This window comes from Colias eurytheme, chromosome 14, assembly GCF_061535395.1.
Source record: "Colias eurytheme isolate Ceu_HAF_F1 chromosome 14, ilColEury1 Martin Lab GWU primary, whole genome shotgun sequence".
In the NCBI taxonomy this organism is placed as follows: Eukaryota; Metazoa; Arthropoda; class Insecta; order Lepidoptera; family Pieridae; genus Colias; species Colias eurytheme.
In genome coordinates, this window is record NC_142993.1 from 5,017,553 (window position 1) to 5,040,431 (window position 22,879).

At 33.1% G+C, this 22,879-nt stretch overlaps 5 protein-coding genes across 5 annotated transcripts in view; 3 read left to right on the forward strand and 2 right to left on the reverse strand.

The window, feature by feature from the left end:
* The window catches only part of spel1 (DNA mismatch repair protein spel1), a 32,695-nt gene extending 22,321 nt beyond the window's left edge, over positions 1–10,374 (reverse strand). Inside the window, exons 1-4 of the mRNA XM_090109652.1 lie at positions 10,125–10,374; positions 8,699–8,748; positions 2,275–2,469; positions 775–966 (exon numbers count right to left, since the gene is read on the reverse strand). Coding sequence (XP_089965778.1) covers positions 775–966; positions 2,275–2,469; positions 8,699–8,748; positions 10,125–10,161 — 474 coding nt within the window. The 5' untranslated portion in view covers positions 10,162–10,374. The remainder of the gene's footprint in view (positions 1–774; positions 967–2,274; positions 2,470–8,698; positions 8,749–10,124) is intronic.
* LOC149902859 (uncharacterized) lies at positions 3,944–8,854 on the forward strand. Its single transcript, XM_090109651.1, has 3 exons — positions 3,944–4,053; positions 4,449–6,414; positions 6,670–8,854. The coding sequence occupies exons 2-3, from the start codon at positions 4,470–4,472 to the stop codon at positions 8,610–8,612; spliced, it is 3,888 nt and encodes a 1,295-aa protein (XP_089965777.1). The 5' UTR covers positions 3,944–4,053; positions 4,449–4,469; the 3' UTR covers positions 8,613–8,854.
* A 653-nt stretch (positions 10,375–11,027) lies between the features above and the next one.
* LOC149902860 (uncharacterized) lies at positions 11,028–14,860 on the forward strand. Its single transcript, XM_090109509.1, has 7 exons — positions 11,028–11,208; positions 11,417–11,496; positions 11,977–12,134; positions 12,846–12,917; positions 13,361–13,499; positions 13,767–13,885; positions 14,708–14,860. Exons 1-7 carry the CDS (start codon positions 11,156–11,158, stop codon positions 14,858–14,860), a joined length of 774 nt encoding a protein of 257 aa, XP_089965635.1. The 5' UTR covers positions 11,028–11,155.
* Positions 14,861–15,001: 141 nt separating this feature from the next.
* On the forward strand, positions 15,002–16,205 carry LOC149902861 (uncharacterized). The gene has a single exon (XM_090109510.1). The coding sequence runs from the start codon at positions 15,002–15,004 to the stop codon at positions 15,443–15,445; it is 444 nt and encodes a 147-aa protein (XP_089965636.1). The 3' UTR covers positions 15,446–16,205.
* LOC149902862 (uncharacterized) overlaps positions 16,198–22,879 on the reverse strand; it is a 102,289-nt gene continuing 95,607 nt past the window's right edge. The window contains exons 5-12 of the mRNA XM_090109508.1: positions 22,718–22,877; positions 22,082–22,389; positions 20,956–21,177; positions 20,492–20,629; positions 19,998–20,124; positions 19,449–19,555; positions 18,081–18,292; positions 16,198–16,571 (exon numbers count right to left, since the gene is read on the reverse strand). Of these exons, the coding sequence (XP_089965634.1) occupies positions 16,338–16,571; positions 18,081–18,292; positions 19,449–19,555; positions 19,998–20,124; positions 20,492–20,629; positions 20,956–21,177; positions 22,082–22,389; positions 22,718–22,877 (1,508 nt within the window). The 3' untranslated portion in view covers positions 16,198–16,337. The remainder of the gene's footprint in view (positions 16,572–18,080; positions 18,293–19,448; positions 19,556–19,997; positions 20,125–20,491; positions 20,630–20,955; positions 21,178–22,081; positions 22,390–22,717; positions 22,878–22,879) is intronic.

Sequence of the window (22,879 nt, forward strand, 5' to 3'; positions counted from 1 at the left end):
GGCAACAGTAACATTATAACATATACGTTTACTTGATAATAGAAAAAAAATCTAACAAAAAGTCTAAAAAACATGACAAAACAGGAAAACCAATTTAGTTCATATTATTTACCCATATAAAATCAAAATAAAAATACCAGAAACAAACATAGAAAAATATCTTATTCTAAGAAAGATAGAAGCAAAAGTTATTATTGTGCATTTATTTATCTAAACACTGTTCTCGTAAATCCGTAATTTTTGACATCGGGTCAAGATTCAAGCACATACGTATCTGTATTATCAGTTGTCATGGTCAAGTTTAAGATAGTGAAAATACGTTGACCGTATCGCTTTGGTTGTTTTAGCCAGTATTTACTAATATAGAAATGATTTTAATTGTATGAACCATTATATGGATATGTTATGTTGGAATTAATTAGTTAAAATAATTAGAACATCTCTTCCCATTTCACTATTTCTACATATTATTAAAATACGTACTATTAAAGATTTCCATATTAAATGTATTAAATTTTAATTTCCTTTTCTATTTTTCAATAAGTTTTAATATGTAAAAATGATATATGGTTTTATTACAGTGCAATCGTTTTTTTGTGTTATTGTTTATATTATAAGCTTGTTAAAAATAAGTTATGATTGAAGATAACATTTTCTTCAAACCAACATTTTAGTGCTAACTTTAATTGAATTTATAATCACCACATGATACAATAATTATAGGAAAAAAAACTTTATCAGATTTAAACTTATAAGTTACAACTATTAAAATACCTTAGTAACTGCATCAGTTTTGATATTAACAGACATTAAACAGGGTCCATTGTCGTTTGATGAACCAAGACCTTCGCCCAGTACTTCTTCAAGCTGTGAGAGACATCCTGGTGACCCTTTATACTTTAAAAACCATTCATTGCCTTTTGTAGACCCCTCGGACACATATATTTCCACTCTGTAGCGACGTACCTGCATTTTTAACACGTAAATCATACAAAATTTTATTTCTATAGCCAAAGGTTTTTGGAGAAAAGAGCTTTTTGTTTTTTGAGCTGATTGCGTTTTGTAAAATTTCGAGAAAATCGGATAATCTGTATTGAGGTTAGATTACAAATTACTGGTTGGTATGATTGGTTCGCTTATATCATCGCAGCTTATATCTTTAATCTGCGTAAGTCAAGAATAAAACAATATCTCTAATCCTTCAGATAAACAAGAAAATATTGATTTCATGGTGTTTTGGGCGCACTACGCAAATGATGATTACGAAGGTCTAGTTATTCATTTATTCAAAAAATAATAAGTTCCCAGTATTTCATATGGTTAGGGAGCCAGGTGCAAATTTGGTTAACTATTTCCTCTCAAGAGATAATTCGTCAGACGCATGAGAGTATAGTATTATAAAGCCTCGTGAACGTCAGCTGGCGCTCGGTTGGGGGGGTGAGCGGTTGTAGCCTCCCACGCACATAGGAAAAAAAATACATTCATTCATTCATTTCCTCTCTGCTAAAAATTTGTCAAATTGTAGCTAACCCAATATCTCAACGAAAAAAAATAGTCAGCTGATTACAACATGGTGTATTATACGTCAGCTGGTGTCTCGAACATGAAAGTTAAATTTAAGGAAAAATTTATTTTCCGTTATTTCCTCTCAAACAAAAATTTACCTGATGATAGCTTATATGTAACTGTGGATAAATATATATGTCAGCTGGCTGTATCTTGGTGGAAAAACCGTCAGCTGATACGGGAGGCTACAACCGCTCTTCCCCCCAACCGAGCTCCAGCTGACGTTCACGAGGCTTCATAATACTATACTTTGATGCATTTTACTAATTACCGCTTGAGAGGAACTTGGTCATAAAATCTGCTGCTGGCTCCCGGACCAATACATTTCAATCTATTGTATCAGAAACGCTTTTTGTATGATGTTATATTCTTATACATCTTATCTTAGTTTGTTTTAAGAAAACCATCACTATGCGGGTCACAACAGTTACACTTAAAAAACATTGTCATTTGTGTTGTATTGATAACAACACTGCGGCACGAGTATTAACAACGAAAAAAATAAACATTAATTGATTAAATTGGAAATAAGGTAAATGTAAATAATAAATTAATATTAATTTATACAAAATAAATTTAATGTAACTTTATTTTGTATAAATTGAACTCTTCGTGAGTTCAATTTGAAGAAGATTTTATATTATAGCTCTGAAGATAAACAAACAAACTAGATTTCGTAATTATAATTATATTAATTGAATTACTTACCAGTAAGAGTTTCCGAATCAATATTTCAAAGTTTCCTTTCGAAAGCACGAGATAATCCAGGCGATTGGGTTCGATACCCATTTTCTTGATATTGGATATTGATGAGAACACCTCCCTCGCCGCAGTTGTTGCGTCCGAGCCATGAACACTGTAGTAATCATTACGATCGAATATTCTTACTGTGGTAGGTGGTTTCTGAAAGTGTATGCAATATTTTCAAACTTTGGTATTCAATTCATATATCAACGAATAGATATGAATGACATGGATATGAAAAAATGTATTGATATTTTTCTTAAACCAATGAGTATGAAACATTTTCCTTCTTGATCCCTACTACATAAGAAGACCGAACCCAGTTGCCCGGCCCCTTCTGTTTTACACGTTAATCATCGTACCAAGGACAGTTCCAGTTATACCCGACAATATTCATTTTCATTTCATGTTTTCTTTGGTTTTGGTAAATCCGCTCCTACAGGAAATTTTTTTTACCAAATCCGAATTGATATTTATAATTTTATATGCTTCATTTTTCAATAAGCGTGAATATATAGTTTATTTGATACCGTTTTTTTTCTTGATATTATTTTCTTAGGTCAGATGGACATACAAACAACATAAATTAATTATAACTCTCTCTGTTTTTTATCCTTGATTGAATGACCTACATAATAAAACAGGAGCAATGTCACAGTATCAATAAAGATATATTAAGAATAAATGATTTATTATAATAATACAAGAATAAGTTGCTGCGAGGTTACAAATTTTTTAAAATGATCATATTTTGGAGTATGTAGATACGAAGTACCTATGCCGTATACTATTTCATGGGTAAATTGGTTAGTGGTACAAGCATCGGGACCTGGGACTTCAATACAAGACAGTCGTCGAGCGTGCAAATAAATTAAACAGATTTTTATTTATTTATTTACAAACTGTTCATACCTATTAATAAGCAGTCATTGCTCTGACTTCATGACTAGACTGGGATGTCGTAGAAAAATAATAAAAACGATATACATATGTATAAATAATTAATTGATATTGCTGCATGTATCGTAATAACATCCGCCTGGCTTATTGTAGATGGAATTTAGCCAAAATCACACATGATTGTTCCCGATAGCCCCGTAGTGTTTCTGCTATGGTAACAGAATAGGCTGAATTAACGCTCTGAGATTTTTTAATAAATTAAGGAAAATATTGAACTGTATATTTGAACACTTTGTGTTGTAATGCTTATTAATAATCATACAACATGATTCACTTCAAAACAAACACTGGAGTAGTTATGATTTGAATACAATGATACTTTCGATGTTTTAAGATTGAAATATTATAATGAACACCACGCTAACAAAATTATTAAAGTATTGACTTGGGTCAATTTAAAGTTTTGTTAATTTGAAACAAAACTATTAGCACTCCGGTATTGGATTTTCATAAAGTGCTAATAAGATTCAATCTAAACGTAGGTGGTTTGTAATGATTCAGGTGTCTGTCTGTCATCACAAATATTAATAAATATGTTGTCATATAATTCGACAAGTGCGACGTTATGCGGATTGTCGTATTTTGCATGTCCACACTTCTGAGAATAAAAGATCAGTCATGACCGGCCAGAGGGTTATCTCAACGAAGATATAATATTAAAAGCTAAATAAATTGAAGTCTCCTTCGCAGGCAATGTCAGTGCGTTCAGAAAAATACCTCGGTGTGTTGGTCTCTAGTAGTCTCTAGTAGTTATTTGTGTTGTATGGTGTATTGATTTCAAATGTAAGTTTACTTTATAATACTTTAATATTTTTTTCATAAATTAGGATAAATATTCAACAATTAAGTAAAAAAATATTATATTGATATTGACTGAATTTCATTTCATGTATGATGTTAAATACATTTTCGTTTTAAATAATAATAATTATAATAATTAACTAACATTAAATTAGTTATATAAAATAAATTGATATTTTTTCGTTCGAGAGTTCGTCGCATTTAATGTACCTATTCAATGAAATCGTTTAATTTTATCAATTTAATTTAATTAGTTATCTGAAAATATCTTATACCGCCTTATAATGTACAAGTATGCAACAGTTTATAATAAAATTGTATACAATTTTTATTAATATAGTGATTTAATAGTAATCTTGACAATATATTTGTTACAGACTCTGATATATTGGTCCACAATGTGGCGCCTATTAATAATCGCATCTGTTGCGGTGGTAGCTTTTGCTAGACCAGAGCTATATAAAGAGACTGAAGACTTCCAATATTCAAGGAGTTCATCAGATGATGGCGATAAATCCGGTTTTTATGGGGCCCGCCGTGGTAACATGGGAGGTAATTACGAGAGGGCACATAATATGGATGGCTTAGCGCAACATCAAATGAGTACGGCCGTACGTCAAGTTGAAGGTGAATTGGGCGAAGGCGCTAAAACAAGGACTGGCAGCGTATACACTGCAGCGAATTCCAGGGGAATATTTGGATCTGGACACTATGATTTGAGTAATCTCAAGGGAAGAAATTTTGAGGAGAGCGAGTCATTAGGAGCTTCCCATTCTTCTTTAACATCTCAAAACACCGGATATAGAGGACACACATATTCAGCAGCGCAAAATGCTGGATACAGCAGTGGTTTTACTAAAAGCTCTAGACTGCATTCAGGTTATCAAGCTGCCGATTATTCAAATGAATTTGCACAAAAAGAAAATGCTCATGCACAAGATTATCAAGCAAACCGACAATACAGTTACGGAAATCAAGAGGCTTCTGGAAGTGACTTAAAATATTATTCTCAAGTTAGAAATCAGGCTCAAAACCAATACGATCACAGGCAATCAAATTTGCACAATACGTATGATGCTAATTTATATGGCAGACAACCAACTGAGTTGCCCATAGTGGATTTGCAGCCACGTCGTATTTATGTTGTTCCCATCAAATCCCAAGATGTTGTTGCATATAGCGGTAAATCCTATAATAAAAATAGTATTGATAGTGAAGCTGAGGTGTTAGATGGTTCTAGCGGGCGGATTTACATACAACCTGTAAACGCACCGAAACATTACGAATCATCATACAGTTACCGCAAAGAATGGGAAAAACACAATTCGCAGCCCGTAACAATTATACCAACGGACAATCCATTCCCGAAAAGTAGTGAACTATATGATGACGCACATTTGTTACAAAATGCTAAGAGCCAGTTAAGTACATCAGATATAAGCAATGCACACTCTAGCAGTGCTAATCTTGCTCAAGCAAATAGTTACATTGCCAACACAAAGTCATCGTCACTGAGCAAATCAAGATATTCTGAATCCCAAACTCAAGGTTCGTCCGCAGCAGCTCTTTCAAATGCTTACACACTTGGTGCACACAGAGCCCAACAGGAAAACGCAGTTGATGCTAATAAAATTGTTGAAGATTTAAGCACTAAGCCGAAAAGTTATCATTCTTCATACTCTTATCACAAATCGTGGGAAAGACGAGGAGATCCTTATGTAATTAAGCCAGTAGGTGGTGACGTTGCCTCTCAAAGGCTTGTATCTGCCTCTAAAAATCAAGATGCTTTGTCATCTCATCAATATGGCGCTCAATATAAACAGGCTCAACAAAGGTTCACCCAAGACGGTATTGATTGTGATTGTGACGAAAATGGCCACATTCGCGTAGCTCGTTCACCCGATCCTAAAGCATATTACAACGATCAAGAGCAAGAGCAACAGTTAGAAGCTTTTCAAGATATGAGCATTGGCCAACAGGTACAGAACAAATGGGAAAACTTAGAAGATTTGGGTCAACAAACCCAACAATTCGGACAATTTGGTCAAAACAAATGGGACAATTTGGAAGACTTGGGTCAAAAAACACAAAACCAATGGGATAAGACTGAAGATTTTGGCCAGGCTAGTCACAATCAATGGCCAAATCAAGAAGATGTGGGTCAACAAATTCAAAATCAATGGGGCGATTTACAAGAACAAGGACAACAAACACAGAACAAATGGGACAATCTTCAATTCTCAGGCCAACAGATACAAGATCAATCGGAAATACATCAAAATATGGGACAGAGAGTCCAGAATGAATGGAATACATTACAAAGCTTTGATCAGCAAGCACCAAGTAAGTTAATTTAGTTTTGTATAAATTTCGAATGAAGACTGCCAATGTTGTGTTCTTACTAATGCTTTTAATTATAAGATAATTGTTATTGTGTTTGTCTTTTAAATTATAACAATTAATAGTATAATATGGCATTTCATTTCTAACTTCACTATTCATATTTAACATAATATATTGGTAACTAACCATTTTTTGTAACTAATAAAATCTGTCTATCTTTATACAACAAAATTCATAATAACACCTTTTTATTAGGTGATATAACACAACAAACTCAAGATGACAAATTTGAACAACACTTTCATGAACAATCGGCAAACGAAGATGATCTCACGTCTATACCAACAACAAATCAAAATAAAATTGATAATAAACATAATTCAGAAACTCAGAACTGGAATGTCATAAATAATTTCAATACAGCACAGTTGACACATTCTTTTGATCAAAAGGAAACAATGACAGAGCAAAAAGATGAAAAAATTGACCAGCAAAATCAATTTTGGAACGTATTCCAGGAAAATTACCCTGATCAAATACTCACTGATCACACCTTGGTGCATGAACAAGCACAACAATTTTATAACAACAAAGAAGTTACCAATAATAATTACAATACAGGTTACATACAAACAGACCATAAACATGATTCTTTTCAACAAAATCATAACCAAAATACTCTTACAAGTAGTTTGAATGACGAAGATTATGATGCTTCACCCCTTTTGAATTTATGGAACAAATTAGATAGAATAGAAAGTTCCCTTAAAAATGATAGTTCCGAACAACAACAATCATCTCTATCTACACAATCATCATATCACAGTTGGGATAAATTTGATGGGCAGCATACACAAAGTGCTCACGGCGACAGTGTTTCTAATTTACCTGCTTCTAATGATATACAAAAAACCTCAACAACAGAACATCCCCACCATGAGAAAGAAACAACTACATACAAAATATATACACGAAAACCTACTCAAGATACATATACTACACAAACAAACATACCAAAATATGTTCCTCAACATAGTACTATTCCTCAAGGTCCCGTTGATATTGGGCGTGGGGATATTGGAGCAGAAGAAACAATAGTAGATGATACAGATAATACAGCTATACTTATTCCTAAATTCCCTACAAACCTATATAAAACACCAGAAGAAATAGAATCTTTAAGTCTGACAAATGAACACCAAAACAATAACGATTATCATAGCTCTCACAAAGAAAATACTGAAACTCAAAAAATCGAGGAAGGAAGATCAATACAAAAAAATTATCAAGAAAATAATTATGTAAATAACCTACAAGCAGAAACCTCATCTACAACAGTTAAGTACAATAAATTAATTGGTAGTAGTAGTAGCACTCAGAAGAACTTTGATGAACTGCAAAATATGCATACTAATATTATCAACAAAGAGATCTTAAGCCAGAATCAAGAAGTTACCAATAAACAAAATGAAGAAATTTCACAGTTTGATGACAATCAAAAACTTCTCGGTAACAACTTCGAGAAAGCTCCCCTAGAAATTGAGCAGCAAAATATGGATCAACAATTCGAAGACTTTAGTCAACATTTACAGGGATCATTGGACTTAGGGCAGCAACAACAAAGTTCTTGGCAGCCCTCTGATAGTTTTGACCAAAGCTATGTGCAACAACTTGAAAATTTTGGAACATTCAGCAATGATGATAACCAACATAATCAAGACCAAACAGTGAGTCAAAATTTACAGGGATCTTTAGACTTAGAACAGCAACAACAAAGTTCTTGGCAACCCTCGGATAGTTTTGACCATAGTTATGTGCAACAACTTGAAAATTTTGGAACATTCAGCAATGATGATAACCAACATAATCAAGATCAAATGGTTGACACTTTTGAAGTTAACAATCAGTATAAAGGCGAACCTAAGGAAGACCCAGATTATTTTAAGCCAGCAAGTGAAATTCCCAAAGAAGGCAGGAATCAATACATTAAGCCAAATAGAGAGCCTGAAGAAGAACCTGCTCCAGTGTTTGAGGAGTCACAAATAAGTAAAAAAGTTGCACCTCAAGTAGCTGTTCCAGAGAAAGATGCAATTGCTACTACAGTTGAGGTTCCAGAAGAAAAGTCAGGTTTTTGGAAATCTATAGGTAGCAAATTTACTAATGCCAAAGAAAGTGTAGTATCTTGGTTTAAAGGTTAATAAATATTAGGTATTATTTTTTACATATAGAATAATTTTATAAATATAAAGTAATTTTGTAACATGTAAGTTGAATTTTTACTTACCTCTGATAATGATGTGAAGTATTTGATGAATGCTTGTTGTTTGACTGAATCTGAAAGAAGAAAGTTTTATATGCTTTATTTATACTTACTAGCCTAAGTATTTTTATGTACAGTGGTTATAAAAATTAAAGATATTTTATTATTTTTTAATTCCAACATGTTTATTTTTGTTAAACCTTTAATACCTATGTAAAATAAGTTATACATTGAAAGAATACACTCTCATAAGAAAATAATATTACATTTCTAATGTTTTGTTTTATTAACTATTTAATCAAAACAAAATAATAATTACTGGATAGATATTGAGTTTGGATTTAAATGATGCTAAAAAAAATTAGCCAAACTGGTGGAGTCATTTTTGAGTTTTATGCTTAGCAACACATTTGGCTATTCATTTTAATTATACAAGACAATGTAAATATTTGTACAATTTTTGTATTAAACTAACATGGACAAAATAGACCCATAGCATAGTCAACAATTTTATTTGAATGGCGTTTATTTTTTTTTTATTTTAACTATATTTTTCTCCATGTATGTTCAACATACTTATTTAAGTTTTTCAATAAAGTAGAAAATTAAGAGTTTCGTAACCGGGCCGGTAAATTTTTCCTGAGTCCTGGTCTCTATCCAGCAACACTAAAACCACACCTTATATACATACTTATATTTACCTGGACAAATTCTTATTATATTTCTTCTTTTTTGTTCTAATTCAAAGTACTGTACTGCTTGTTCACAATAAACTCAAATTACCTTTGTATTGTCAATTTAATTGTTTTCATTGATGGATAGTAAGACACCACGAACAAAATCTGTGCGCCATTTTTTTGCTCTAACTAAGTTTTAAAAATTATTATCTAGTTAGGTATGTACCGATGAATAGTTATGTTAGTCACTTTTCTGTATTATTTGTGCAATATCGTAACACACACGAAGGCATATTTGATGCGTTTCACTTTAAAACAAATAAAAAATGAGCATGCAGTTAAGCCATATGGCTTATGTTGAGCGGAACATAAGTGATGTAGGCGGTGTCGTCTCCATATGTATATCTCAATGTTCTTATGACATATTTAACTAGGTACCATGTCTACAATTTTACTAACATTTTTATGGGGAACTTAAGAAAGTAGTACTGCTGACTGCTCTCTTAAATAAACCTTAGAAAAAACCAAATCGTTTTAACACAAAAAAATATATATATATATTAAAGTTACAATTTTGTCCTGAAATTTTGAGACTTTCTATAAGTAATCTACTTTCACTCATCGTAGTGTAAAAAATTTTTGGTCAGTGGTCACAATAACAGCAAGATTTATTAAAGTTCGAACTAAGTTTTTCAAATACATAGTAGAATGCTGTTATTTATTTTTACCAATAGGATACTGATAATATAAGTTACATAAAAAGGAATTCTTACCTAAATTCAAAGCTTGTATTGGTTGTAACGAAGACATTTTTTATTTCCAGAGAATTAACTTCCTGCTCCCTATTCTACAAATTATTTTTATTTAAAATAGCTCCAGTGATTTATTTTTACTGCTCATCTATTTCTATTTATTCAAATGTTCCTAAAATTACATGCAAAATCCTTAATTCTCAGTATTCTTTTTCTTTATCTATCAAAAAACATTTTTCGAATAAAGTGTCAAAACAAAATTTGCGGGAAAGTCCACAGATAAAACATGTATCTTCACAGCGACCACAGAGTTACTTGAGCTGTCGTCAGTCGTTTATTATGTGCGTATAAAGTGCGTATAATGCAGCTACTCATTGAACTTAACTAATAATTTAATTATCTAAGCACTTTAAATCTTATAAAGTGAAACTTTTATTACATCGTCTCTCTTTTTGGTCTGTGTAGCGGCATGTCGCGTGACGGTCGCGTCGGCTGCCGAGTAGGTTTAGGTTTTAGGTAAGTTTCACTTTTACCGTGATTTCATAAAACCGCACAACATTTTTTATTCTCTAAAGTACTATAAAAAATATCTGTACACAATTCTCAAAGCATTAAATTACTCATAAAACCCAAATAATCGTTACACATTTCCAAATTGTGACCTATTACAAAAAATAGATTCAGAACACATGCAGAATGTGGTTCAGGATGTGTTCAGGATGTTTGAAATTCTAACTTCAAAATAACAAATTATGGCTCGAATTATGGAGTGATTGATATTGATATTATCTGTGGATATTATGGGTTCGCCATGGGGTTCGCGAATCATGGGCGCCGCGCCGGGCGGCCGGCGGGTAGGTCGGTTGACTTTTGAGTTTTGAGATCTGACAAACCTCAGATGACAAACCGACAGTGACATTCCGAACCTGCGATCATCTGGGCTGAAACAAAAATCAAAATAAATCTAGTTGTGTGCAGTGTGTTCATTTTCATTAATTGCCTAGTTTTCCACAATTTATATTGATTCTGAATACTTAAGAGTTAATTATAATATGTTAATTTTTAAAAGTGCTTTTATCGTATTTTTTTCTACATTCATACTATCGTAAGTAGATTACTTCTATAAGTAATCATTATATCTTTAAAAATAATAAATGAATGGTATTTGGGCATCTTTTAAATTAATAATATGCTGTTAATTTTTAAATTGTAATTATAACTTATATGAATATAATATTTATCTCATAATATTGTATTTCGAGATCCACCTTTCACTTTTATAATGAACAAATTACAGTGTTGTTTTTTTTCAGGCTTAGCTCTCAAATTGCGAAAGAAACAAATTCTTTAGACACTGGCCTTGCTTGTTTATACATAATCAGTGGAGCATTTGGTGAGAGGAAATTATTTCATGTATTATGTAAAATAATGTTATGGTCTATTAATCTGTAATCATTAAAATCTTATTCATTGATCTATTAGCTAAAGTGTGTGATTATGTTTCTACTAATCAAAATTCATCCTTAACATAATATTATAACATTCCAAAATAATAACTATAATGCATTAAATTATTTAATGATTCTTAATCCGTCAGTCCTCGGATCACAGACACAATAGAAAATCTATTGTGTCTCGGCCCGATCGGGCCGCTCGGTGGTCAATGGGTTAAATAATATTCAATCATATTATAGAAATCCAGGAAAGTGTTATTACAGTGATTATTATGGTTCCACAGTATCATCAAATATGTAGAAAGAAACAGATGGGCAACAAAATAAAATCTGTAAACATATCTATTATGCATTAAGTCACGTTAGAATGTTTAAATTAATATATTTGTGACATAATCATACTAACCAATTTTTTTCAGCTGGAAAAATTCTATATGACAGATACCAGCATATTCATATATTAGGATCACTAACACCAAATCCAAATGTGACCTCATATGTTAACAGGATCGCTTCCTTCTGTGCATCTATCCTTTCATTGGGCTTCCTAGGTTATTTCTTTCTTTTCTTATTCAAGGTAAGAAAAAGAAAATGAAATAATTTTTTTCAGGCATGCTACATTCATAGTCCTAGTCATGTTACCTGATAAAAAAAGAATGGTTTTTTTAAAGAATTCATTATCATTGGTATGGGTGAGAATGGGCTGAAAATACATATTATTATAATGCATTCAATAGCTTTACATATGATCTTGTAATTCCTTTATTGAGGTTAATCGTTTCAGATGTTGGTTAACCACAATTTCAAAACAAGGTCAATGATTTTGTGTTGCATCCATTTTAAGAATATGTAACTCGGGACTATAATACACTCTTATTTTTTATAAGTGTGCTCATATTAATGAACATATTAATCTTTATCAATTTTTTATAATCATTTATATTTGTGATATGGATAATTAATCAAAGAAATTGGTCACCTCATGATAAGTTATTTTTTTTTATATATTCATCATTGTTAATTTATGATGTGTTGTTGCTTCTAAAAATAGCAACAAAGAATGAGTTATAACACTTTTCTTGGTGTATTAATGCTATCTTGTTATTAGGATGTGTATAGATATTAATAAATGCAAGAAACATATTATATGTGCATTTAGCATCATTGGAATTATAATTATAATCTCAATTTGTGAATCTTATATCCCTGACACAGAAAATGATCCATCATGTGTTAATAATATTTATTTATTTAATATACTTCATTTAATATCTATTTCGTATTTCAGGGCGATGAACACTCTCTCAAAGCACTCAATATATTTTTATGTGGGTTTGGGACATTGTACATGTGGTTACAGGTGAGAATATTATACTTTATCAAAATAATATTATTTTGATAATTAATAGTTGATAACAAAATGACTAACCATTATTTGGATAATACTTATCTATAAAATATCTTGCATTATTGATATTATTTTGTGCAAAACTGCAGTGTAATATGATTAACATATCATTGCATTATGCATAGGGAACTATTTTAAATATATATTTTCAGAAGATTCCCAATATGAATGTAAAAAAAATTGAATTTTTTTCGCTCTTATTAAATACCAATTAACAATTAATTTAAAATTATAATACTTTGAGTTAATATAATAAAAACCAATTAAGATTTATTTATTATTATAATAATTATTATAAACAATGCATGCACCATTTATACTATAGGTGTGCAAGGATTTCATATTTGATTAGTTTCTAGTTTCTAACTAATATTCAATGTTTTCTATTATTTCAGTGTCTTCTTACAACTTATATATCTACATTATTTTATGAGAAGAGATTAACAGTTTTGAGACAATGTCTGGCCAACTTGAGCTTCCTATTTCTAGTTATTATGGCAATTTTTGGGATTATCTCTGTTTTAATTGCAGAAGGTAATTACTTAACTCTTTCATATAATTATTTAATATATAAGAGGGGTATATTATATGTATACCGTATATATAACTTGGTGAATTATGAGGAGTGGTGGTCTTGGAAGTATGTTGTGAGATTATTGTTTATAAAATATAAGAAGGTTATAGAGCTTAACCTGCTTTTATTTTATATCAAACACTGAATTAAGTACCATATTTCACTTACATACAATGTTTTATTTATATTTTTTCATCTTTGTTATTTCATCATTTTCTTCTTTGCAGATGGTTCCAGTGGAATGTACATATGTAACGTAATCACGTCCCTCAGTAGCTATGTATTGACAACTATTTTCTGTACGTTTATACTGTCATATGAAAAGGAATATAAATATTTTTCTGAGGTGAGTATTAAGTGCCTATAGCAGGAAAACAATTAAATCGACATTGTAATAAATAATAACTTTAGATAAGATACTTTGAAGCAGAGGCGGCTCGTGACAAAATTGTATGGGTCTTCACTTGAAATAAAACAACGAAAATACAATAGCGTAATAGCAGGATAATTTTATTACAAAAAAAATGAGCACCACATTATTAATGTCTATTTTAAACACCAAAAATTATAAAGCATTTCAAAACGAATTCAATTATATTATTATTTATCAATTAATAATTATTAGAAAATCCCCGAATTTGCATTCGCGAGCGTATTCATAGTGTTTGTTTATACTATAGGAGTGGCAACGTCGCGCGCAATTGCTGCTGTCATGCGATGCGCAACGTCGCGTGAGAGCGGCGGTCCGAAAATGGCTATTTTTTCATAGTAATTTTTTTGTTTCACGCGCAGGACTAAGGCGAAATTTCTCTTTCACTCTTATTGGATTTCGTATGTAGGCAATGTACTGAATCTTGTTTCATAGGAGCAAAATCGAGAGCGCTCCGTAAGCTCCTTAACAAGAGTGTATGTAATGATGTATTTTATTTATAATGTGTAAAGGTACTTATTTTATTGATATTAGTATTGGAGTTTTTTACGATAGATTTTAAATAATGAGCAGGTATAACTTTATTATAATCATTTATGGGAGTTCACTGTAACAGCGCTCCTTAGGACGATCCGCCTCTGCTCTGAAGTGCTTTCATTTCTGTTCAAAATATGTTTTAAAATTACTTTGGTTTTAAGACAATCGCTTATTAAAAATTTTTGGTCAAATTGCTTTCAGGGGCTACGATCAGATATGCTAATAGATGACGCGTGTTCATTGAACAACTCGTTAATCGACGACGTAGACGCCTTACTGGTGCCAGAGCAAGCCTCGAGTACAATAAATAACAAAATTATAAAGAGAATAGTTCCTTGCGGTATTGCCTCCTGACAAGAGGCCGTGCCTACCCCAGGCACGGTGACCACGAAAGCGTCGAAAAGCTACGGCAGCTTTAACGATACGAATTTCGAAATAACTATACTAGAACATCATTTCTCGTCGCAATCGGACCTCGCGGACAACGATAGTGGCATGTCGTCTGGCGAAAACGATGACTCCCTCAAAGTGAACAATAATGTAGTGAATAACGATGTAACTAAGTGCCTAAATGCGTGTGCTGTGCAACGGAATGAGATTCCTAGCTGTTCAAGCGACATCGCTAATAGAAACGTGTGTGTGACGGACACGGAAAACGAGTGTGTTAACGATTTCATAGTGATTAACGTGACATGTGATGTCGAAACTAAACCGGATAGGAAGGTGGGTACAAATGTGTATAGCGTCGATTGTGATAATTCAAGTATTCTTAGTGTAGAGTCTAACCGTTTAGTTCCTGTTGCGAACAAGGAGCTTGTAAAGTCGGATAGTCAGAAGTTGGTGAGTCTATCGCTCTCTATACTGCTAGCGGCGATTTTACAGGCGATGCGTTGTTTCGCACAATTCTTAGAGGATATTGTCGCGCCGCAGCGGTTATGATAGTTGTGTTCCTTTTAATTTTATTTACTATAAATATACATGCTAGTTGTATTGTACATGTTGGTATAAAGTCCTAGATATATGTACCATGCTGATGTTAGCGTGATGATTCCTTATACGTTCGGATTACGTAAATAAATCGTGACGAAACCAAGTTTCATAGTAAAATCTAGATAAACGAAGTTCATTTCTGGGCCTTTATACCAATGATTAGCCTATTACAAAACTAATATTCGAATTTTTGTAATGGTTGTATAATTAAGGGGATTTAATATTTTTAAAGTATCCATTACATACTTATTGTAGTGAAACGAAAACATTGTATTGTAAAGTTCAAAAAGGGTATGAATAATTGAATAATCGTATCATGGTAACGTCCATTTAGGTCGAACCTTTTTTATAAGTCAGTCATGTAGAAAGACTGATCAGGAATTGAGAGCATCCAAAGAAAACATTTTTGTTGTGCTATGTTTTTCATTGTTAGAGGAATTTTTAGTTACTTATAGGAAAAAAAATTTGCTTCTTAGCATTTTAGGTATCAGAGATAATAATTGACATTATTTTGATAGACAACACTTGGACAACACTCATTATTAGAGAGGCTTATTGAAGATGTTTATTTCTCAATTATAAAACTGACATTATATTTCTGTTTGCTCCGTCCATCAGAATTCCTTTTACATTGTAATATTTGTAAAGACATGAAAACTCTTAGGTGTCTAGACATTTCATCACAAACAAATAAAACGAGATTTTATTTAATAATTTAATAAATAATAATGAACAATACACAAATGCTATACACACACACATCAAATAAATTATGAGGTTAAATAGGTCGTGTTACACTAAGGTGATTTTCTATTTATTGTCTCGACATTTCACTAGTAGTTTACAAAGAGGCCTCGTTGATAACGGTAATCAGTCTGTTGTTAGCGTTATGGCACTTTTTCTTCCATTTAATAGAGTTCCTGTGTTCTGGGGTGTTTGTGTCCTGGTTTGATTGCTGTTGCGAATTCGAATTAGCTACGACTATGGACCAGCGTCGGCCGCGACGCTCATTTATGTTCGGCAACTCGGCTATCAAGTTGTTCTCGTATTCACTCAGCATTAGGTAGTTTTCCACCTGTAATCATAATGAGAGTCGATAAATATTTTCTTACTGTAATATTTTTGGAAAGTACATCTATTTCTATAAATCATCCTATTGATAAGATAGTCGCTATATTATAACCGTGTTTGTTATTAAGATTATTTGGCTTTATATTCGCTTTACCTCGTCATTGTAAATGTTCATAGCTAGAACTACATATATTCGTTTTTAAAACAAACGTAAACTATAAGATGCAGATTTATTTACTTAATCTAAGTTTTATCTTGCTCTGTTACTTTATTTACCAAAATAATATGAAGTGATAATGTTCTATATTATATGACTACTTATTTAGACATTAAGATAAAATCCATTCCATACGCGTAAAACGAAGTTATACTATGTTTTATGTTAAAACTTTGTCATAAGACCTATGTAATTAATCTTTTGATTTCTTCAGTTGATTTTTCAAGTGCTCTACTTCCATTTTGTTTACAAAATATTGAGGGTACTTATACATATTATATGAAATTTTACATATAGGTAACCAATTATTATGTTAGGCTTTTGTTCGTAATATTGTAATTATTTGTTTAACCCTCATATTTTAATTTTTAAAAGGGACGATTTTTACAAAATAGAATCTTGGAAATAGATATCATACGTTTTTTGTATATTGATGTGATGTCCTAGATTGTCAAATGAGTTAGGTATCCATTAGAATGATTACTGTATAGATTCGACTATATGAGGGTTTCAAGATTAAACAAGGCAAAATAAAATCATTTTTATTTGATGACTGCACAAACATCTCTTTGAAAATGTCTCTGGTCTATCAAAAAAAGGAAAGGATATAATGATCTGTAAAACATTATAAAACGGTTTTCCAATTCCAAAAACCGATTGCTAAGCAATTTACTGTGATGAAAGTGCATATTATGTTAGTAATTACATAGAATGAACTATAATATCATACCTTTACGTTTTTTTTATTAGTAGTATAATAATTTTATATCAATCCATGATAATTCATCTATATTGTAGCATTTATCAAGATGTATTCGCATTGTATTTAACGGTGTTTATGACTTATTTACTCAGCACTTAAATTTGTATTATTTTTTTTTGTATTGAAGAATAAATGCATTATACCAATTTTTTGTTTATGATATGTATACTTACCTTATTTAAAAAGTTTTGTTGTATATTTAATTGATTAATTATAAGTTAATCATATGGCTTATATAACTTTTGAGATGTAAGAGTACGTGTAACGTATTTTGAGTTGTAATGTTTTTAATAATTTCGATTAATTTTTTAAAGATGAATCCATAGTTACTAACATTATAAATGCGAAAGTAAATCTGTCTGTCTGTCTGTTACTCAATCACGCCTAAACTACTGAACCAATTTGCATGAAATTTGGGATGGAGATATTTTGATACCCGAGAAAGGACATAGGCTACCTTTTATTGCGAAATATGTACCACGGGCGAAGCCGGGGCGGACCTCTAGTACCTAATAAAATAACGAATACCATACCTTATTGCAACTAGTAATACAGTCGCCCCCGCAATCTAGTTCCTCCAACAAATGTTCTGGTATATCTAGATCCAGATCCAGGTCCAGACCACCCTCCTCACTAATGCAGGTGAGTTCTGGGGGCACGGGAGGGGGGGAGAGGCTGCCAGGGCCGATACTGTCAAGGAGATCGCGACCAGCTCGACCGGGGGCTACTAGTTCTGCTCCTAGAACTACAAGTATAGGCTTTATAAATGGATGTTTGGGAAGATAAGACATTGGGGGTGTATGTATGTAGTAAGCGTGTATATATAAGGTCTAATAATAATCGAGGGCTGTTATACACCCAGACAAAGGTAGTATTTTATTATTTTTTTGTAGATGTGGAAATATATAATTTATCAATCGATCGATCGAATATGATAATAATTAACGTAGGTTGTATACTATTCCTATGTTTACGTAGCATTTACTGTAGACCGTACCTAATGCCTCTATAAGGCCCTGCGCAGACGGCACACTTTTTGTGCGATCGAGTCTGCGGCGCACAAAAAGTCTGCATGGCGCGCAAAAAGTCGGTCGCGGATTTTTCACAGACTCAACGCACACGACGCACATCTTCGATCATTTTGTCGGCAGAGCTGTAGGGACGTAGACGCTATGGAAATCGTGTAAAGTGTGCGCCGTCTGCGTTAGCGCGCGTTGAAGCAAACGTTCAATTCTTTTCACACACTTTTGTGCGGAGCGGCGCGGTGCGGTCTGCCCGAATTAGGCCCTGCGCAGACGGCACACTTTTTGTGCGATCGAGTCTGCGGCGCACAAAAAGTCTGCATGGCGCGCAAAAAGTCGGTCGCGGATTTTTCACAGACTCAACGCACACGACGCACATCTTCGATCATTTTGTCGGCAGAGCTGTAGGGACGTAGACGCTATGGAAATCGTGTAAAGTGTGCGCCGTCTGCGTTAGCGCGCGTTGAAGCAAACGTTCAATTCTTTTCACACACTTTTGTGCGGAGCGGCGCGGTGCGGTCTGCCCGAATTACACGGATTTTTTGTGCGCCGGACTTTTTGCGCGTCGTATGCGTTACTGCATATAATTTCATAGGTTCTATTTTCACAGACTAAAAAGTGCGTCACGGATAGTCTGTCGTCTGCGCATGGCCTTACACGGATTTTTTGTGCGCCGGACTTTTTGCGCGTCGTGTGCGTTACTGCATATAATTTCATAGGTTCTATTTTCACAGACTAAAAAGTGCGTCACGGATAGTCTGTCGTCTGCGCATGGCCTAATTTGGGTTTCTTGGATCATAAGTAAATACTTCAGTGGATATCATTTTTTATTTTTAATCCGTTTTTGTCTTTTTAATTTAATAATGTTCATAATATTACCAAGAGCAGTGGCAGCTCCAGCAGCGGCGCGTGGTTCCCTCTCTCGACTGCGGCTTCGAGTCGTCGGCCCGCATGCTGCTTCGCAAGATGCCGTCCCGCCATTCTCTCTGTTAAAACATGCAATAAAAGTTAATTACAGTTTTAAATCAGCAAATAAAAAGTAATGGGAGTTTAGAAAAGTTGCAGTGAGAACTGAGAACATATGAACGTATGGTAAGTTCTTAAAATTCCATTCAAATTGCGTAGAAACTAGAAAATAGGTTGTAGTAAAATGTTGCAGCTTAGATCACGATATTTTTATTTTTAGTTATGGCAATTTTTATCAAAAGTCTTCTATTAATGTTAAGTATTTCAAAAAGGCTGTAGTTCTTCATTTTTAAAAGGTACCGCTCATATGCTCGATTAGACAGTCTTAAAAATATGTTACAATTTTTCTTGCTCTTTACGAGTGAGTGGATTTAAAAGCCGAGAGTGCCTTTCTAATATTTAGCCATATATCATAATCTGTTAAATATGATGGCTTTTAGAGCGAGACTAGTGATTTCATACTTGGTGTGTTTATGCGCCACGCTTCGCCGGTGCAGGTCAATGCAGAAGAGCGAAAGCGAACCGATAAGCGAACACGTAGAGCTGAAGTAATAACCCGCTTTACCGCCACAGCCTACGTTTATGTACCCTGGAAAAAGTGAGATTAGTATCAAATAATGTGTTCAAAGTAGGTACAATCCATAATTATAACCTAAATTGTTAGTTTCACACACTGCAAATTGAGTTAATTGAGAAGTCGTAACTAAGTCGCTTATATAAGAGTATTTATTTGTATGGATACTTCTTTAGATACTTCTCTATGTACCTACTACACACTTCTTGTAAATAATTAGGTAAGTTTAATACATAAATTAAATGTAATGAAATATTTTTTAGCAATTTAAGCAATGCTGATAAAATTTGAATGCTTCAATTGTTTAGTTTAACCGGTATAACACCATACCGAAGTCAGGAGTTATTTTCATGTAGTTACAACATATTGTAAAATAAAGTACCTGACAACGGCACTCCAATAGCAATGGGCACAGCTTGTGAGCACTGCACGAAGCCCCACGTGCGTGCAAAGTTACGGGATCTCACTCGTTCATAAGTGTACATTTTGAGCGAGTAGTGGTAGCCACCGCAGAAGATACCTAAAGTAATAGACGGTAAAATACAGTATTAAACAAACTGATATACAGAAAAAATAGTATGGAAATTTTTCATTGTAATTTTTTGTGATAATTAAAAACCAATCAAACTGTAATTTAACACCGCTTGGTTATTGAACTTCAAATATTAAAATTTTGTTAACTCGATAAGTAGGTAAAGTACGATAGATACGAGTGTTATGTTTCCTATGCCACTTTGTTTATGAAAACAATTAAATTATTCTTCTTGTTCTAACTTCTAATAATAGAAATTACATTCATATACAGATAATAAGTTAACCGTTAGTATCCCTTCATTAAACACTTACCATAAACCCAAGCGAACATAACGTATCCGCTATACGATCCTTCCACTGCGGTGAGGGCCATGGTCGCCAGCCCGCACACAAACACAGCAGCCTGTGTCAAATACTGTCTGGCTATACGGCACTCCGCCGAGTTCTGCCTCACAAGCAAGCCGAACGCCGCGCAACCAACTGCCCACGCTAACCCGAGATACGCTTGAAGTAATTCTGCAGTGTCACCCAGACCTTAGAGAAATACATTTTCCTTTGAATATCGCCTTAATGCGGACAGCTGTGTACAATTTATCTGTTCATTGTGCTCCTTGGTGTATTTATTTCTTTGAACTTTGAAATGGTTTTGTAGTCAGACAACATTACGAATCTGTAGATCTGTGTGGGTTGCTGCTTTGTATGACCGGTTAAATGATCTGTTCGATAATTGCTTTATCAGATCCTTTTATTAGGTAGAAAATTCAGATTATTTTTAAATTAAATCAGTAAAAAGAATTATAACAAAATGAAGATAATTCTAAATAATTACCACAGCCTATAGTCCGGGATACATCGCCCATTTTTGCAAGTGATTACTATCAAGCTAATTTTTCGTGAGTAGCTTTATTTTGATGAGATGCCCAATAATTTCATGTACAAAACTCTCGATTGTGGTAGCTACCAGAGGAAACAAGGATAAAAAATTTTGATTTGACGGTTCTCAAATATTAATTACTAACTGAATGTTTTTTTTTGTTCAATCTCAAGATAATTATCTAAATTATTCGAAAAAATATTTGTCCTACAAAATCTATGGTTTGATCAAAGAGTCCCCCTTTCCAATGTGTATCGATAACGAAGTCATCATAAATGATTACTAACCAGCTGATTTTTTTATTTTCACTTATTTAATACTTATATAATTCAACAGACATATTGTCCTACAAATTGCGTAATAAATATTTGAGAACCGTCAAATCAAAATTTTTTATCCTTGTTACCTCTGTAAGCTACCACAATCGAGAGTTTCGTACATGAAATTATTGGGCATCTCATCAAAATAAAGCTACTCACGAAATATTAGCTCGATAGTAATCACTTGCAAAAATGGGCGATGTATCCCGGACTACTATATTGACTATGAGAATATAATGCTTACCTTCTTCCTCAGCGTGGTATGCTAAATAAAATATGGGAGTATTAATTCCAAACGCAGATATTCCTGTGGACATCAGCAATATTCGAACAGTTTTGGATCTTAGCGTGGAGAAATCGAAGAAAGGTTGACGATCATCTGACTTAGTCCTGTCTTTCATTTTTCTCTTAATTTTGTTCTGGTTCTTAAGATGCAGTATGGCTCGACGTTGTGGGTGGTATAGTGAGGCTGAGCGGTAGAAGGTCCCAAGTATGAATGTTACGAATACTACTCCTGTTACTGCCTGTAATCCTAGTCTCCAACCGATTGCTCTGAAAAAATCAATGTCGATTAAAGAGTGTACGATTTTTAAGGTATAGTATTCTTCTTATTATCTAGTAAAAATTTAACTTTAAAAAATTTAAGCAAATATTTCTTGTTTCACTTATTTTAAAGATTAAGTATTTAAAATTACCAATGGTCAAAAAATGAAACTGGTAGGTATACACAAACACAATTTTTATTACTCCTAAGTACTACTACTTCTACTGGTACCTTTCCTCTTTTTGTGTCTTTACTAACGCGTGTTTTGTTCCAAATATACCAAAAAAAGTATTTACATTGTATATATATTTACTACCGAATGTAGCATCTCATTACCTGATTGCACCTTTGATAAATGTGGACATGACAGCGATACCTAGCCCGCTGCCACTTACAATGAATATTTCTACGAGTTCCCGTCGCCGCTTGAAGTACTGCGCTACCATCAGGGTGGAACAGTCTCGCGTCAATCCCACACCCACGCCCACTACGGTGCCT

Coding starts and splice junctions, on each gene's coding strand:
- LOC149902860 (XM_090109509.1), top strand. CDS start 11,156: ATGTTAATTTTTAAAAGTGCTTTTATCGTATTTTTTTCTACATTCATA. Junction 12,918..13,360: donor CATTGTACATGTGGTTACAG/GTGAGAATATTA, acceptor CTATTATTTCAG/TGTCTTCTTACAACTTATAT. Junction 13,886..14,707: donor AATATAAATATTTTTCTGAG/GTGAGTATTAAG, acceptor AATTGCTTTCAG/GGGCTACGATCAGATATGCT.
- LOC149902861 (XM_090109510.1), top strand. CDS start 15,002: ATGTCGTCTGGCGAAAACGATGACTCCCTCAAAGTGAACAATAATGTA.
- LOC149902859 (XM_090109651.1), top strand. CDS start 4,470: ATGTGGCGCCTATTAATAATCGCATCTGTTGCGGTGGTAGCTTTTGCT. Junction 6,415..6,669: donor CTTTGATCAGCAAGCACCAA/GTAAGTTAATTT, acceptor CCTTTTTATTAG/GTGATATAACACAACAAACT.